Source organism: Nannobrachium achirus (assembly GCF_963921795.1).
Source record: "Nannobrachium achirus genome assembly, chromosome: 2".
Taxonomy (NCBI): Eukaryota; Metazoa; Chordata; class Actinopteri; order Myctophiformes; family Myctophidae; genus Nannobrachium; species Nannobrachium achirus.
The window spans coordinates 24,210,345-24,229,980 of record NC_137811.1 but is presented as its reverse complement, the minus strand read 5'-3'; the positions used below and the strand labels follow the sequence as shown (position 1 = coordinate 24,229,980).

Here is a 19,636-nt window from a genome sequence, read left to right as displayed (position 1 = left end):
AAAAAAAACATTAATCAGGATCATTGAGACATTTAAATTGCAAAGAATATGCAGGAATATGTCAGTGCCATTTGTCATACTGACAACTTGTGCCTCACAATACACACTGCCCACTATCCTCAGTGTTTATTTATCCATGTGTAACTCCAAGAGTGTATTTGGTGTAGTAACCAAATGGACCCTTGTCCTTTTTTGTCCATTTTGTTATATGTATTCGCACACTCCCAGGATTGTACATTGAGGCATTTAGTTAGGGCTATAAAGAAATAAATTATCTTATCTTGATATCTTTGAGAACATCAGTATCCTGTATGTACATTATTATGATTGATTGGTCCCACTCCCAACTTTTTACTGTTCCAAACTTTTATGACCTCCGGTTTAAAAAGGTGTTTAATCTGAAGATCCTTGAGTATCGAAACGTCATATGGTACATTTACACTGCTAATAAACTTTGAAGCAGTGAAAAGTGAGTTGCCAGCCCTTTCCTAAATTAAATCCAGTGGTGTAAAGTACTGTAACTAAGTACTGTACATTTGCACAAGTATTGTACTTCAGTTTTAGGTTATTTTACTTTCCAGGAGTATTTCCAATTTTCTGTACTTTTACTTTTACTCCACTACAATTACACAATGTGACGCATTGTGAGCTTGTAGATCTTCTATTTTCAAAAGATTTTTATACATTTTATACATTTGAAAACTTCTAAAACGGGACATTCGGCATAATGAGTACTTTCCACTGTACATTTTGATACCAATACTTTTGTACTTTTACAAAAGTACATTTAGAATTCCGGACTTTTATTTGTTGTATTTCTACTTTACAGTATTGATACTTTTACTTAAAAGTAAAACATTTGAGTACTTTTTCCACCACTGATGAAATCACTGTCCTTACTGTTAGGCTCAGCACCAAGGTAGATGGATGATGTGCATTACACTGATCTTCATGAGTACATTATGAGCCATATAGCTGTACAGTAAAAGCTCATTTAACACCCTTTATGTGGAAACACTGTATGACTGCTCAGCCAAAAGCAACAGCATGTGTTGTTTCACTTATAATTATGACGGAAATAAAGGTCTCGATATTGGAGAAATGCATATCCAGCAAACAGTACAGTAACTCATGCCAAAAACCTACATACAGAAGGACTACAAGAACAAGCCTATCAGTCTCCATTCAGAGGAACACAAACCAGTTAATAGTTAACAGCGAGGATTACCGCTGGTCCCAAATACAGACAGTCAACATGGCTAGAAAATCACTGTGTGTGTGCGTGCGTGCGTGCGTGCGTGCGTGTGTGTGTGTTTGAGAGAGAGAGAGAGAGAGAGATAGAATGATTATGTGAGATATATCACTCACCCATCTTCCCATCTGTCACAGTTTTCTCAGCATACATTCTCTAAAACAGAGTACAGTTATTAGTCAACATTCTCCCTCTCCTTCCTTCAGTCCTTCATTAATACATTCATTATCTTATGCCCTTCTGTCCCTTTTGCTTCCTTCCTTCTTTCCTCCCTCTCTTTGGGCTAAAAGAAGGTAGGAATAATCTCTCAGCTTCCCCTTCAATCTGATCCAATAATAATCATATCCAAATGCAGCATTTTACAGGGGCTTCAGTTGCCAAATTTGATAAACACCAACTGCATTCCTTAAAACAGAATAATTAAAGCATAGTAACTCGCAATGGCATGTTTGTTTATAGCTGTACATTTTTAAAGGTGTTGCAGTATGGTAAACATTGACTGAAATCTCTCGAAAAAAGAGCATTGGGATTTTACCCTCATTTGCAATGCTGTCAAGATTACACACACACACACACACACACACACACACACACACACACACACACACACACACACACACACACACACACACACACACACACACACACACACCACAAATATTACTAATTAAGACATACAGATATTACCCACAGAAACAACAAAATAAGAACATAAAACTGAAAGTTAAACATCTGCTGAGTGCTGACTCACAAGAAATACTGATGAGCCAGCAGATAATCATGTACAGTAGAATCACGTGTCCACTTGCACTAGTTCACCTATACATATACAATTTACTCCAACATTACTTCTTTCATTATTATTCATGCCTATCAACACATCTACAGATGTAGCCTTCTCCCCCAACCCTTTGGCCAAGCAGCTGAATAGCTGCTCATCCTAAAAGGCTGTAATCATGTTTATGATATGATAACTCACATTTAAGCCCCAGGTTTAGGCTACATAAAGTATTCACATGGTGTCTGATTTAAATATGTAAATGTGTAAACATTTACATATATGTTATACAGTATATTAGGCTATATAGCCTACTGATTGGACTTAATTTTTGTTTTTGACTTTCAGGAAACCTATTAGGCAACACTCTTTCCCAAAGTGGTTTCCAATTAATGATCAACAAATGTTCAACAGGACAAGGCTTGTCTTATTAACCTCCACCCAACTCGTGTTCTATTGGAGTAGTTAGGATTAAGCTTTACCATAATATTGTACAGAACATTACTATTTTATATAGACTAATAAGCCTATAGGCCTACAGTAGCCTAGGCTATAATAATAATAAAGGTTGCGTCACATAGAGGTGGGGGGCATTTAGCAGATCCCCATGTCATGAAAAACTAAAGCATGGGTTAAACAAGTTCAACAAACCAAAGGGCAACATGAAAGGATATCTGGATATGTGCACTTATTCCACCAACCAGAATAATAGGCCAAGTGGTCTAAATAATATAAGCCTAGCGAAAACTATATAGAATGTTTGTTCATTTAAATCATATTTTATCATTTGGCAACAATTTAAGTTGCCCAAGGATTAGCCTACAACTAGGCCTACACTTAGACCATTGGTTCTCAAAGTGGGGTCCGGGGACCCCCAGGGGCCCTTGGAAGAGTTCCAGGGGGTCCCCAGCTAAATGATACATAGAAACCAAATATGGGTTTGTTTGTAACTCTGTTACAACTGTACAAATGGAACCAAATGGACCCTAACGGTTCCATGTGTATTCGTAATACACTCTCAGAGTTAAAGTAGCCTAACATTGATTTTACAATAGTGGTCCCAGCATTAACTTTTAAATGCCATTAAATGGGGGTCCGTATAGCCTAAATGCATGTCAAACTGGGGGTCCTTGAAATTAAAAAAATAGTTGAGAATCACTGCTAGCTGTAAAAATCTTCTCTTAAGGGGGTCCCTGGCATTAGGCGGCGGCCTATGTGGCATACATTTTCAAATGGGGGTCCGCGGGCTAATAGTGTTAATTTCGTGGTCCTTGACATGATGAAAAAGTTTGAGAAGCACTGACACCTAGACAGCAACTCGCTACAGGACAAATAGAACGTGTCCATATCATATCCTCCCCTACAAAAGACACCTGTTGGATGAACATAACCAAGGTGTTGTATAGGCAGGCCCTTCTCTTTAATTTCCTTAAAGTTAAAAAGTGTAGTCTGTAGGCTATACTTACAACAACAATGTTTTGTTTAGCTGTCGTTTATGTCTTTAAAACAACCATCGGTGCCTTTTATACTCCAAAACGGATTTATTCCAATCAATCCACAGTGTCTTCTGTCCACAGGTGGCTGACGAAAAGAAAGAAAAGAGAGAGAAAATGTCCAGCCGTTCCAGTCAACCAAAACCAACGGCATCCGCTTCTAATCGAAAAGAGAGAAACATTTGGAAGGTTGGAAAAATAAACGTAGAGTAGCCTAATCGAATTATATCCACAGTTTGTTCAGATATGGTCCGAAATAGTTTGGCCCTTTCTCCTTCAACCCCGTCTCGATTGTCCTGCTGTAGAAACGGTCAACGAACGGCACGGCCAACCACGAAGGGGATGCACATGACGTCATGCGATGTGAGTGGTCCAGTGGTGGAAAAAGTACTCAAATATTTTACTTGAGTAAAAGTATCAATACTGCAATGTGGTCTGTCCGGACTCCGGAATTCACAATGTTGCCTTCTTGAGTAAAAAAAAGTACAAAAGTATTGGCAACAAAATGTACTTAAAGTAGCCTAACAAAAGTAGAAAGTATTTCACCAGTTTTATATCCTACTGTAAATTGTATAAAACATCTTTTGAAAATAGCAGATCTACAATGTGTAGCATTGCAATGCATTGTGAGCTTGTAGATCGGCTATTTTAAAATGGCTGAAATTAATGTAGCCTATGTTTTGTAATAGTAGGCCTATAAAAATACACAAAGTAACTATCTAAAGTTTTCAAATAATTGTAGTGGAGTAAAAGTACAGTAGTTACCTCTGAGATGTGGAGTAGGCTAATTAGCACACTGAAAATTGGAAATAGGCCTACTCCAGTAAAGTAATAGTAGGCCTACCTCAAAACTGTTTACTCAAGTACAGTAGGCCTACTTGAGTAAATGTACTTAGTTAGTCTACTTTACACCACTGCTGTATGATGTGAGCTGTCAACGGGATGTCAGGGCAGACTCAAAGACTTTCTGCCAATCTGTCATGTGCCTGTCTGTCTGTCTGTCTGTCTGTCTGTCTCTCTGTCACTCACTGCTGGCCCTATCTCTGTCTGTCTGTCTGTCTGTCTGTCTGTCTGTCTGTCTGTCTGTTTGTCTGTCTACCACGTGAATGCAAGGCCATGCTGTCATGAGAACAGTGTGCCCTTGTTGTTAGCCTAAAGTTACCTATTTGCCATTTAAATCACTTCAACATGTTATTATATGCTGTCATTATCTTCAAACAGTAACACTATATTACAACTGATCCCAACAGAGTTATACAGGTCCAAATCAAACACGCACATACTTGCATGTACCGGTAGCCTACAGTATGCACACTGAGGCTCAAAATATAGAATTTCATATTGTAATTGTCGGCCCATATATAGCCTATTATAGGCATATTATTGTATAGCAGCAAGCCTATCATAGGCCTATTATGCAAAGAAGGAAGGTCAAGTAAATCTTTAGGGACAGATGCAACACTGTTGAGCCATGACAAGCCATTTCCTTGTTGGGAGAAGAAAAGGGAAGTTTTGCAGACATAAGATTTTGCAGAATGTTAAGGACATGAGACACACACAAGAGTAGCTATAGGAGCAGAGGGGAACTGAAGCAGAGGCGAAGAGTGCATTGGGAGAGACAAAGGGCACAGAAGGAACAATCAATCAATGAGGGCAGGAGGGAGTTGAGTTAGACCAAAAGACAGCTTGGATGAAAGGGAGAAGGTACAAGGCAGCAAGTCCACGGTACAACAACAACAACAACTGGAGGTCAAGTGGAAGAGTCTACGAATGATAAGACGTAAGGATGGGCGAAGGAATGCTTCAGATGTGCTGCATGCTGCTCACATTAATAGGTAAGATGATGACGATGGTGAGGATGATGACGATTCAATGAGCTGCATCTTGTTCTTTTGCCTGCAACCTGAGCTAGTTTTAGAAAGCAGAGGACGAGTTGTGAGTGTGACCAGGGGTCATCAACATGTCTGTACATGGACAAATGTATCCGTGGCAAAGACTTGGCCTTGTCTGTGGATAATTTCAGATTTTCTGTTTTACACACCACTTGTAATGTTCTTATTTTGCTCACAATACCCAATTACTGAAAGTCAAGTCTCCAGATGTTATTCAGATTATGTATGACACTGATTTACTGTGACACTATGACACATTATGACAGAATCCACTGGTATTAGTGGTTCTCAAATGTTTTATTTGCAAGGACCCCCTTAACTCTGAGAGTGTACAAATGGAACCAAATCAGAGTTACAGACCTGTTATGGTCATTCAGGGATATCTCTTCATGTGTTTGTGGTTGTCCGCTTATTTTGTATGTCTGTGCATAGAATTTTGACAAAATGTGCACCACACAAGCCAACATGGCGAATGGCGATGACTCTGAGGGATGAATGTTCATTGAATGTATTCAGGCTGTTATTCTAGATTATTATTATTATCATTAATATAAGTCATTTGTGTCCCATCCTTCAGATGCTCTTGCCAGTGACTGGTCAGTTGATCTCCCCTCCAGTCCCATCTGTGCTGTGGTTGGTTCATCGCTGGTCATCCCCTGTTCCTATGACTATCCCCACAGGAAAACAGAAGAGGTATGGTAATGAAGAATGCCATGTCAACAACAGTCATAATGTATCCCTTAACGCTTTGAATCTTTTGAAAACACATTCTCTAATGCAGTGGTTACTTATGGGTGGGGTAACTATAGGCTAGATATAGATATAGGACCCAAATTGTTAAATTAACATTGGGGATAGAAATGTCATTAAACAGAGGGGCCCTAGCCTAATGCATATCGAACTGGAGGTGTTTGAAATTAAAATGGTTCAGAATCGAGGGACAGCGGGGAATCACTGCTGGTCCATGCATGGGACAATGTTAATTTATCAGCATCCATCATCTGGATAGGTGTGTAGTCTTATTTTATGACTATCCACAGTAACAGAATTAATTTTACAACATGTACAGCTGCTTCCCCTGCATTCAGCCATGGAGGGTGGAGGAGGTGGAGGAATAGAAGAGGAAGAAGAGTACAAAGTGTTGTCTGAGATGTGGTGTCAGGGAGAGAGTCGCTGTCTCACACCAAGGTATGCAGTGACATGTCTGTATGGGACGGATACAGACACAGTACTGGACACTTTAAACACACCCGCACATGCACAATCAACATCAGCATCTCAAGAATCACCACAAATGTCTGGGCTCTGAAGCGTGGCCTACATCTTGCCTCCATCTTGGCACAAAGCGCTTAAAATGTGTTGTACACCCACACTTCTGGGCTCTGGAGTGAGGCCTAACTCTGGCCTATCTTGGCATAAATCTCTCAAAGTTTGTTGTACACCCAGGGTCAAAATGGCCAAGCTTCGTGGCACGCTTAATGAAATGAACTCATAAATAGCACCGCTCACTTCACACTAGGTGTGAATATTCCCCCCAAAATGGTTTTGCTATTGTCAAAACCTGTATAATTATGACCACACATTATGCAAAAACAGAGCTCGCTCTCTCTCTCTCTCTCTCTCTCTCTCTCTCTCTCTCTCTCTCTCTCTCTCTCTCTCTCTCTCTCTCTCTCTCTCTCTCAGCTATGTGTTCCACAGCGCTGGCATCTTTCCAGATCCGTCCTTCCAGAACAGAGTGGAGTACTTTGGCAAACCAGGACATCAGAACTGCTCTCTGAAGATCTCAGCTCTCCGAGAGTCAGACAGTGGAACCTACGTTTTCTACCTCATCACCAGTCATCCCACACAGAAGATGCCGGAACAGAGCGGGATACAGCTCCTTGTGGCAGGTATCGTTCAAATACTCGATACTGTGATAAGTTCAAGTTGTTTTTTGTATAATTGTCTGCATGTACCGTTATGTCTGTCCCTTCAAACCAATCACAGCTCATGTTACAACATGTTTATGTGCATGGGACAGAAGCACGGAACTTGTGTGGTTTAGACTGGGTGGATACAGACTGTGGCAACGACTCTGAATGACTCAATATTCCCCACTGTTCACCAGACACTGTGAAAGATACAACAAAACACTGGGACAACCCTAACCTTGTTGACAATATTCCACAACTGTTAGAGGTAACCCTGAGTAAACTTCAGAAAAAAAGAAAAAAAAAGAAAAAAGAAATTAGTGGTTTGCGGGCGTGAAGGCTGGGTTGTCCAGTGACTAGAGCAGGGGTGGGCACATTTTCATATTGCTACATCCTACTTTGTCATATCTCATAGAAAAGAAGCAAAAATAGCAGATCGGCTATTTTTGCCTCTTTTGAATTGGAATCCTGAATCATTTTTTTGTTCTTTTTTAATTGGAATCCTGAAATGTAAAAACTTTATTTAATTTCAAACGCATTTAGTTATATACTCATGTTAACTTTATGAACCTAAATACAAATACATTTGGACATAAAAAAATACATTTTATTACTACTATACTAGTCATTAAGCTACTAATATAGACTGACGGAATTAAAGCAGGTCATGTTTGGAATTTTAACAGCTGAAATCAATAATATATCAGTATTCCAGTATTAACCTGCGGGCCGCATTAAGTGAGGGTGGGGGCCGCATGTGGCCCCCGGGCCGCCAGTTGCCCATGTAGGGACTAGAGACTATAATAAACAAAACATCACAAGTCCAAACCCCCTATGATGTTCCAGTAAGAGCTACTGCTAAAACCCCAGCCAACTCAATCGAAATCAACACTTCGGCTAACTTTCGTAAAGCAATGTTCCTTAAAATAACTATATAGATGGAATGGAAAGAGACGCTTAATACAAGATTACTATGTATATCAATCAATCTCCATTAGCCACACTTTAGTTGTAGCCCCTTTGGTTCAATCAGAATCTCCACTGTCTTTACAGTAGAACCAGTCTGACTGGACCATCCTGGTAGTTATTTGTTTCACATTATTTCACATATTGGTCAGACCTGACCAAAGTCAGACAAGTTGTCACATGAAGGATTGGTGAACACTGATTCTAAATGCGTCCTTATAGTACTTCCTCTATCCCTTCAGTATAAATCCTCCTATTTTTAAGTCTGCATAACTAGAACTGAAACCGAACAGTCGCTAAACTCGAGACTAATTAGCCTGCAAAATGTAAATTGTACTATGTGTGAAAATAATTAGAATTCCATCGTCATTCTAAATTGTTGGAAAACTCACATCAGATCTGTAGGTATAAGGAAATTGTTACCATTTCTGCCATTAGAACTATAATGCGAGTTCAAAAAGGGAAGCTGCATTTAAATAACAGAAAATAGGGTACTGTATTATAGGCAGAAACAGCACATAATGTGCAGAAAACATAACCTTCTTTTTTTAGGCTATCACTTAAAAAAATAGATGATGAATTGATGTCTGTCTGAATGGATGGATGGATGGATGGATGGATGGATGGATGGATGCAATTGATGAATTCCAATCATGCGGCAAGGGAGCACTCTTTAAGCTCACATGAAATTACCCTCAGTTCCCTTTGGTGGTCCAGCAGATGTCGCTATTTCACCTCCTGAAAGCTGCACAAGCAATTACACCCCATTCAAGTGAACAAGGTTTTGGCCTGAATTTACACTTGATTATAATAATTTATGTTTTCAATTGCTAGTTTTAAGTTTTTTTTTTCAATTATCATTGATAATTGATGCATTTATCAAATGGTCCCATTAATTTTAAAATGAATGATAAAGTAGGGTAGCCTATGCTTCGTTAGGACTTTGGTTCTCCCAAGTGAAGTTCCACCCTCGCTGCGGTTGCAGCCATTAGCAGTCGTTTATGGTTTCTTTTCAGGTCCGGAAGTTCCAACATGGTGGATTTGAATTCGCGGGGACATTTTGAAATACGTTTTCTCTCCTTAACCTTGTGTGTTAACCAGGCTCTCCCAGTGCGGTTGCAGTGTCAGCGAGTCCCTGTGGAGACATCACAGAGGGCATGTCCCTGCGTCTGTCTTGCTGCAGCCCTGCTGCCAACCCAGAGGGTGGTTACCAGTGGTACAAGAACGCCCTCGCCACCCCTGGGCATGTTGGACAGGTGTTCACTATGACTGACGTCAAGGCTGCTGACACCGGGACCTACTACTGCCGGGCACGGACCGGCAATGAAGTGCACAACTCAATGAAAATGGCTGTCGATGTGCAGTGTAAGTGAGAGTTCAAGCTGTTAGTTTAGACAGTTTAGTTAAATAGACCAAAACGGGATGAATACTTGCTGTTGACTATCTAGTCACAGCTTCAGCCATATATACAGTAAATACACACTAATGACTTTATGACTTGTCTTATGATGATGATACCTACCTATCCAATTTTAAAGTTTTTGTTTTCACACTGTACTGAAATTAATCAAACGCAGTAATATCAAGTATACCATGGTCTTCTAATTTATTCTAAATTAAAGATCCGTCCATTCACTTGAATCAATTCAAAATACGTTTTATTACTCTGCCAGTGATAAAGCAGTGAATGAAGTCAACTGTTTTCGACACTGTGATCTGATTTCTGTAATTCATTTTTGTCCAGATCCTCCTCGCAACACAACTGTGTCTGTGATACCGAATGCGGAGCTACCAGAGGGGGTTGCTGCAGCACTGACATGCAGCAGCGATGCCAACCCACCTGTACACACATACACCTGGTACAAGGGTCCGAGGTGCGTCACGACTACACCCGACATTCACCAAGGAACACAGTCCCTCGATCCTCCCTGTGGAACAGGCCAGAGACTCAGCATTACTGACATCTCCAAGGCAGCGCCTGGGCAGTACTGCTGCGTGGCGAACAATAGACACGGGTCACAGAACTTCACCGTAACAGTCAACATAGACACAGGTACAGTAGGTCCATGCAACAGCAGCGATTAGAAGGACATTGTCATATTTATAGATTCAAAAAGCATTCGCCTCTTTAACAGAAAATGCTACAGTTCTCTTGTACATCATGTGGATCCTCATTGTCCAGGAACGAGTTGAACATTTTGTTTGTGATAATACAGTAAATGTTTATTGCGTATACGAACGGTCACAGCTTGACCGTATCTCTGTCTATAATGCCTGACACTGTGGTTCCCCTGACACATCACTGTGACATCACAGGTGACTTCACAGTGATGTCAGATACTCAATGCAGGGATCTCCATATACAGTATGGGCATAAAAGGGATTGTATGTATGATGTCAGATGACAGAATCCATATATGGCCAAGACAGATGGCCCTTAGGCGTATTACTGGTAATAATAATGTTTATTGTCCCTGAAGGGATATGTGTCTTCACGAGTCTGTGATGAAATGCTGTCATATGTTGATGATCATCAATTGATAAAACATTTTTTTTTCTTTTACCGAATAACCATTCAGTCTGTGATTCTGTGTTGATGTTATCATCAATGTTATCTTCAATTTGATCAAAAGTGTTTTTGTTTGTTTTACTGAATAACCATGCAGTCAGTGATTCTGAAAACTGACCCATCATTTTTAAAAACAAATTATTTCTCAAACTGATTTATTACAATACATAGATACCTCTTTTTTAATTAGGTTTTTGATCAATTTGTATTTCTCAGCTCAGTCCAGGGCAACAGGAGAGAGAGGACGGAGAATGGTTATTGCTGGAGTAACCATCACCGCTTCAGTAGTTCTCTGTGGCATTGTGGCATTCATCATTTACAGGTGAGTTTCCAAATCCTTGTTGGTTATAGGCGATCTACAAGCTCACAATCGTGCTGTGATCTTGTAGATCTGCTATTTTCACAGAATGTGATATGCCAAAGAAAGGGATGATATCATTGGGTGCACGTAGTTAATAACTGAGATTATTAGTAGTCTACACTACAGCAGTGGGTCTCTCAACCTTTTCCGGCTGTGACCCCCAAAATAATCATGTTTTTAGATTTAGATTTGTTTTCAGGCTTTTATGCCTTTATTGATAGGACAGTAGACTGAAAGGAAATGGGGGGAGAGATGGGGAGTGTCACGTGGCAAAGGTCATCCGGATCGGGAATCGAACCGGCAACGCCGCCAGGCATCCATGCCTATGTGGCAATAACCTAAGTGGTATGCATCTGGACCAATAGGCCAGCGGACACCCCAATCATGTTTTAACTGGGGACCCCCCCACCCTGAGGATCACTAAGAGTTGAGGAATTAACATTTTGTAACACTGTTCTATTGTGAAAATAGCAGATCTACATGCTCACAATGCCTGTAGATCGGCTATTTTCAAAATTTCTGTCTAATATTTGACAATTTGGCCAATGTTTAATTTGTCATTTTAGAGGTATTAAAAAGTCCTTAAATTGACACTTTAGAAATGTGCATAAACCCTCTATACACTTAAACTTTATGTTGGTGTGTTTACTGTTGAGTGAGAAAATAATTTTGCACGTTAAGTTAATCATCTGGCGACCCCCCAAAATTATTTGGGGACCCCCCTGGTTGAGAACCACTGGTCTACAGTACCTATAGTTCCAGTAATCTATCCATATTAAGGACAGCCACAAATTCGATCAAATGTGTATCCAAACAGAGATATGTTGAACATTTTTATGTGTATTCATATTTGAAAAATTATCTGAACATGTAACTGAAGGTGAAATTGAAGCACATTTCTTGAGAATGAAGCCATGACGTTTCTCTAGACGCTTTTGTTTGTGTGTTTTTGTGATCTTCCTCAACAATCATAACTTCTCTGTGGACTTTTTATAATAATAATAGCGATATTGAGAGACCTAATGATATTATGAAGCTTTGATTATTCATTAGTGTGGTTTACCTTTTTGCAATACTTTGGGCTTCATTTTCCATTGATTGTTTTGGATAAGGAAATCTTATGCAAACCCATGTATATCAATATCATGCCATACTGAATCATTTCTCTATGCCCTCAGGAAACGGAAGTCTGCCTCCAGGAACACGTCTTATGCTCTCACAGAGACAACTTCTCCAGAACCTTAAGCCTAAAATACATCCTACACCATAAATTACACAATCTGGCTAGCCATCATCCAAAAAGGTTCCTTTTCTGAATTCTACGATGACACCAAAGATATACCAATTAAAGCCACAAAACAACTTTTGCAACAAGAGGAAGTTCCATTTTAACAACATCCTGCTTCACACTTACAGCATTAGACCTATATATGTAGTGGTGGAAAGTAACATGAGTAGCCTACATTTTCTCAAGTATCAATTTTGAGTTCTTTCTTTTTTTTTTTTTACTTTACTGGAATACTTCAAATTTTCAGTACTTTTACTTCTACTCCACTACATCTCATAGCCGATCTACAAGCTCACATGCGCTTGTAGATCTGCTATTTTCAAAGGTTTTTTATATATTTGAAAACTTGAAATGGCACATTCTGCATAATGAGTACTTTCTACTTTCGGTACTTTAAGTATATTTTGATAGCAACACTTTTGTACTTTTAGCATAGAGCCAGTTTAGATTCTTATGTAAGACACTGGATGTCTGTGCCAAAAAATAAGAACATAAACAGGTTGCTGGCATTTACTTAAAGCAAGATGCAAAGCTGTACATATTTTTTTAAAGCTTTACTACATAATTATATAGGCACATTGTTTAAGAATATTTAATACCAATAATCTTACACAAGCCATACAACATTTCAGTATTTTCCAGAATATATGGTGAGCAACACATCCCCAAAACCACAACCTGAAAACCTGCAAATTCATCCAACACCTCAGGTCTTGGATGAACCTAAAATATACAATATAATCTCTTGTGGAAGAGTCTACTGCAGAAAGCGGAAAAGCACATGCTCTGCAAGACTATGTGAAACCATATAAAGCAGGGGTCTTCAACAGGGGGTCAGGGACCCCTAGGGGGTCCTTACTACAGGGGGGTTGCCAAATCCTTGTGTGATAGGATAATTATTTCAAATGAACAACTTGAACCTTGAACTTTAGCCAAAAATAGCAGATCTACAAGCTCTCAACGCGAGAGAGCTTGTAGATCGGCTATTTTCGGCAAATAGGTTTGGTGTAGAGGTAAAAAAAAAAGAGCAGACCAAGTACATAGTGAAAGGTCAAGTTTACAAAATATCAACAATTTAAGTGGTTTAATGTCTGGAAATACACATTAACATGAATCCAACATAGACTGATGACAGTGCTGTCAAACAAGTCGATGAATCTATCTATGAAATCGATGAAAATCTGCATCACACATGTATACAATATGTAGAAGGGGTCCCAGCTTCATCTCTCTCAGCCAAGGGGTCCTTGGCCTGAAAACGTTGAAGACCCCTGATCTAAAGTACTGTAAGCTCCTTTTCACTGACATTAGGGTGGTAATTTTGTCTTATTTCCTTTCATACAAATTCGCAGAAATAGTAGAAGACAATTACTAACAACACATTGAGTGGATTTTACTTGGGCAAAGCATGTCAATGTCTGGTCTACCCGAGGATGTGTTATTATCAGAGACTTGATAATGATAATGATGGAAAATAAAATCTAAATGATCCAATTAACTGCATGGGGAGGAGGACATCTAGTTTATTTTAGTTTAGTTTAGCTTATGTGTGTTTGGTTCAGTGTAAACCTTCCAGTGTGATAACATGCCAGCACCAACACCAGATACTGAGCATAGCTGCTCTGAGGGGAAAGACCAAGAGGACAGTGACTCTAGCACCACAATCCTCATTTAATAAATACTCCTCAGTGTTCCTTTGAATGGGTCCATTTATAATTTGTAAACTCTAACAACAGTTAACAACTTAAACCCTGTATACTTTGTTGACTAGGGTCCCTCAATGCATATTTCTAAACTTTTATGAAGGGCACAGAAACTGGGTTCTTAGGCGCTAAACTATAGCCTATTATAATACGGTACAGTATATCATTCTCTTTATCATTAGTGATGATCATTGATTAGTGAGATAAGATGACTGTTCATGATATCCAGTTGTCATAGCAAGTCTAAATACCTGTAGTTATTCTTATGTTTTCTGTTGAATGATGGTAAATTAAACTGTCACAGATGGGTGATGAGCAAAGAACTGCGACATGTTGATGAAGTCACAAGTTTATTGTAATATTATCACATACTTTGACTTAATTTACTGAGCTTTCATAACCAATGGCTGGCATAGCGAAGTGATGTGGAAATCCTTACTTAATTTATGGACTCCAGTCTAAGAGTTGAGCGGAATTGAAACTCTCAAAGAACAGCAAACCTTGACTTAGATACGATGTTAGAAGATAATAGAAAACATTTATTTACAGCGCTGTAAGTCACACAATATGAACATAAGCTACATCAACAAAGCACACAAGTTAAGACTGACTTGCCCTCTCCTGACTGTCCATTCATAATTCGTTAAAGTAACACAATAAAAACATATTTCTCTACAGAGCTAGTTAAACGCCAAGAACAATATCTCCTTCACACAGCCATAAAACAAAATGGCCACTGACTATGTGGCAGCTTTGACCTCTCTTCCTATCCTCCCTCATACTAGGCTTATCAGCCGCTGTGTCTCAGGACCATGTTCTGAACTCTCACTTCAAATTAGCAACACAGAGCAATCAACAGTAAGCAATATAATATTCAATTCAGAAGTAATATTTACATCAATATACCATAATGAATAACATTTGCAAAATGAAAACATCTCAGAGCAGGCAAGGTTGAAACCTGTCAATGTACAGGTGCGATTTGTTGGGAGGGATTCCCCTGACCGATCTGGTCTGTAAATCCATGCTTTTGGTTATCTATTTAATTCTCAAGATCTTTTTACACTAAATGACATTTAAAACACAACCACGCTCTTTTATCCATACAAATCTATAGATATACAACATGTTTACAAACATATTTTAGATAAAGTAATGAAAAAGCTATATACAGTAATTTTGTCTCACCAACTTTCAATTACAGTACATCCTCCTATTTCTGTTGTACTTGGTGAAGTTCTGTCGCTTAAACACTAGATGGCAATAGATCATAATCCAAGAATTAGGTTCAGTATGTGGTTTTCAAACCTTTTCATATCAAGGTCCATTATTTATTCGGCATTGCCACGGACGGACCAACATTTGATAAAGATTTTTTCCACAATTCCATGCTGTATTGATGTGGTACCAATAGGAGAGATGACAGGCAAATCATCGATCAAAAGAACAATTCTTCTTGGAAATTAAGTAATGCAGATGTTTAACACAATTTTACACTCTCAAGGGTTAAAGATCTATTGTATAAGGGTCCATTTGGTTACCAACTCTCAATCATTTAGCTGGGGACCACCTGGAACCCCCTCAAGGACCACTGGTGGTCCCTGGACCACTGGTCTAAAGGCCAGACCGCACCAATGCAACTAGTCAACTCCTTGCAACTAAGTTTTATGCAACGCAACTCTTGCAACTGCCATTGGGGATAAATAATGAGTTGCATGGAGTTGCATTAGTGTCTGTGAACTATGGCCTACAATCCGCAGATGCTTTCTTGTTTAGAAATATTTGCTGTAACTTAAATAGAATGAGGAAGAGAAAATAAATACAGACTCTCAGCAACAACGAGAGATTGGGGTGGAACTGCAAACATTTCAACTGAGGTGCCTTAAACAGTATTTTCAACAAACATATGTCCATACTGTAGTAGTAGGCTATCGTTCTTTATACCTGACGTGGTTTTACGTTTCTTTTCTTTTTTTCTTTGCCTTTTTTGGTTTATCTACAGTGGCATAGACTGCAGAGTTGTCTTCTTTCACACCAGAATATATCACAGAGGTGTCTTCATTAGCTGTTGCACCAGACCTGGGAATAACAATGAACATCATTTGTACAGTAGGCCTAGTGAAGAACTACACATGATGCAACATGCCCCCCCTGAACCTACAACACATGCAACATGTTCCCTTGACCGTATCACTTCTGCTGCAGTAACACTTCTCTAAAGCAGAAGTTCTGAATGTGAAGTTGTTTGGGAAATACTGTAGCCCCCCCCCCCCCCCCCCCCCCCCCGAATCTCATTGTGTCAGTGCAGTGCGTAGTTGTAATTCATGTAATCATAATCATATTAGGTGTTTTTTGAAAGATGTGACTGGGTCTATGTATCTGTTTCTGTTTGGTTCTGCATGTCCTTTAGACTATTTGTGCAGTGCAAGATTTGGGGAAATGGACTGGCGGAACTTACAGAGTGTTGGTGTGATCTTCATGGGTCCTGGTCCTTGGTTTGAATGTCACTGAATTATATTGAACACCTTCCTCTTGCTGATACAACACAGAAAGGACAAAAGTGTAATCAGTAATGCAATTAAATGGGATGTTGAAACTATATTGTGATGTAACTTTTGGAAAGCGAAAAGAGAGAACAACCAGGTGCTCAGTGGAGATACAAGTTGAGTTAAAAATCAAACCTCGGTTCGAAGTGAAGCGGTGAATCTTAGTATAGAATTGTCTGGAGAGCCGGTATGACAGCCGGTATAGGTTTTAAAAAGATATATAAAAAGTCCTGCTTGCTGGTCTCTTAGTTGTTTGTCAACTGCATCCCTCTATAATTATTTCAGTTTCTGTTATCTTTGTGGCCTACTAAATTTTTCAACTTCTGCTAGTTTTCACTCTTGTCTGCCTTAATGCTCCTTTTTACCATTCTGTTAGCATCTGTATATTCTTATTGTGCCTTTGCTTTTGCTCTTATGCGGCTATTTGTCATTGCTGCAATAGGTGAGACCTATTGCATGTACAAGACAGATAAAACCTGAAGGCCAAATTATCATGTGAAGCTTGACCAATCCTCAAAGTATCCATTCATCTGACCGGGAGGGACACCGCACACATATTCTGGACGTACAGGACAGATAAAGCCTATTCATTCTGAACTGAAATGACCATATATGGACATGGGACACACATTTTGCTTTTTGAAAAAGCCTATTCATTCTGGACTGATATTTTGCACGTACGGGACAGGAAGAACCTGTTCATTCTGGCCTGGAGTGACCATATATGGACATGAGGTGACATACATTGTGTTTTTGAAAAACCCTGTTCATTCTGGACTGAGATCACCATATATGGTAATTAAACGGACATTCTGTTTTTGAAAAAGCCTGTTCATTCTGGACTAAAATCACCATATATGGGCGTGATACACACAAAGCCACTCATTGGAAGCGGTTTTCACCGCTTCAAAAACGATTTATGCTTCTAGGATCAACAGGACTAAAACTTGAAAGAAGAGAAGAGAAGAGAAGAGAAGAGAAGTAGTGTGCATGGGTGTTATGAGTAAGACGTTTGTGGTCACGGTGGTGTTTCTATTTCTCATGCTGTGTGAGAGCAGCCTCAGTAAAGCACAAGTTATGAGAAATGAACTGTCTATAAATACTGTCTATAAATAAACTATTGCCAGGAAGGTCTCTTGAAAAATGGATTCACATGTGCACAGTGCATGTATAATAAAACAAAGACTGTGTGATATTCATTAGACAATGTACCTGTCCAGGGTGGTCTGAGGCAGCCTGACTGGATGACGGAAACGTCAGTGTGGAGTAAAGAGGGGTCTCCTCTGGAGGAGGAAGAGGAGGGGAGGCAGAGTGGGGCTGCACTGTGGAGTAGATGGGAGGAGCAGGGGAGGCAGAGAGGGGCTGCACGGTGGAGTAGATGGGAGGAGCAGGGGAGGCAGAGAGGGGCTGCACGGTGGAGTAGATAGTTGGAGGAGCTGAGGAGGGAGGGTGGTGCTGCACGGTGGAGTAGATAGTTGGAGGAGCTGAGGAGGGAGGGTGGTGCTGCACGGTGGAGTAGACAGTATCGAGCTGGAAGGTGGGAGGATCTGAAGGGTCCGGGGAGCCTCCCCCGCCAACCACAGAGTGAGATGCAGGCTGGTGGTGTGAGAAACAACGGGAAGTAAGACATATTTAGAGCAACAACTGACTGTGAAAGAACAGACTGTGCATGTGGTTTCAGTGATAGCTGATAGAGACTTAAAGGCATAGTTTACGCCCCCATAGTTTACTAAATGTTTTTGTCGCATTCCTATGCCAATAATTTGAGGAGACTCTTTATGTCTCATTAATATGAAGAAAATATATAAATATTATAAAAAAATAAAATAGCAAAACCTAAAATACTATATCGTTACCGTGTATCTATCTGCACCAGTCTTTTTCTTCCTGTAAAAGAAAATATATCATTTAATATTATTTACAATTTACATCATTGTGCCCAATGAAATGTCATTAGTCCTAGTCTGAGATGGGAACTGCTATTAAAATGATTTGTTATTAAAGTGGGTGTAACATTCACCATCACAGTATGAACACTATATACCCGTACAGAATTGAAACCCTCAACACCACACACGCACCCAGCCACCCACACGCACACACACACACCCACCCACCCACACACACGCCCACACCCACCCACCCACACACACACACACACACACACACACACACACACACACACACACACACACACACACACACACACACACACACACACACACACACACACACACACACACACTTCTTACCTGACAAAAAAAACAATGATGGAAACCAAAAGTATCAAAAGGACCAAAGCTCCAACACCACATGAGAGCAAAAGAACCAGGTTGTCTTTGGAGAAACAATAAAAATAAGGGGAAAAGTTAAAATGTGCCGCTCACTCTGATGTTGTTTTCTACAGTTTGTCAACGTTGCATGCATGTTGTGCATAATGTACAAGTAGGCCTACAGTACTTAATGAAGCCGGAAATGACACCTTGTTATGTTATCAGAGATTGCTGAAATAAAACCCCGCTCAAACATCTTTGTTATCACGAGAATAATGAAAAGCTTACTGCAATTTAGTTTTAATGTTTCATAATTAAGTAATTACTATAGGCTGCAATTGTTTAGAATAAGTGAATGCACCAATGTTACCCAAGACAGCATATCAAAATAATAAACTACAGTCTTCTAGACTGGACGTTTATGTAAGATTTAGTGTCTGGGACAGTACAACAACAAATAATACATAGGCTACTGATTATTAGGAGTTTTGCCTAAATGTTTCTCTCACCCTGTATGAAATTTATATCAATCTGCAGCAGCACATCAGTAGAGTTGTTTTCTCCCAGTGAGTTCCTGGTGTGACAGAAGTACAGTCCAGACTGGG

General features: G+C 39.7%; 1 protein-coding gene across 2 annotated transcripts in view; it reads right to left on the bottom strand.

The window, feature by feature from the left end:
• LOC308306684 (serine protease hepsin) overlaps positions 1 to 3,802 on the bottom strand; it is a 49,753-nt gene extending 45,951 nt beyond the window's left edge. Inside the window, exons 1-2 of one of the 2 annotated variants that reach the window (XM_080751725.1) lie at positions 3,497 to 3,802; positions 1,369 to 1,408 (exon numbers count right to left, since the gene is read on the bottom strand). In XM_080751725.1, coding sequence (XP_080607851.1) covers positions 1,369 to 1,405 — 37 coding nt within the window. In that variant the 5' untranslated portion in view covers positions 1,406 to 1,408; positions 3,497 to 3,802. The remainder of the gene's footprint in view (positions 1 to 1,368; positions 1,409 to 3,496) is intronic. The other variant, XM_080751726.1, reaches the window with a different exon arrangement.
• Between the last annotated feature and the right edge of the window lie 15,834 nt (positions 3,803 to 19,636).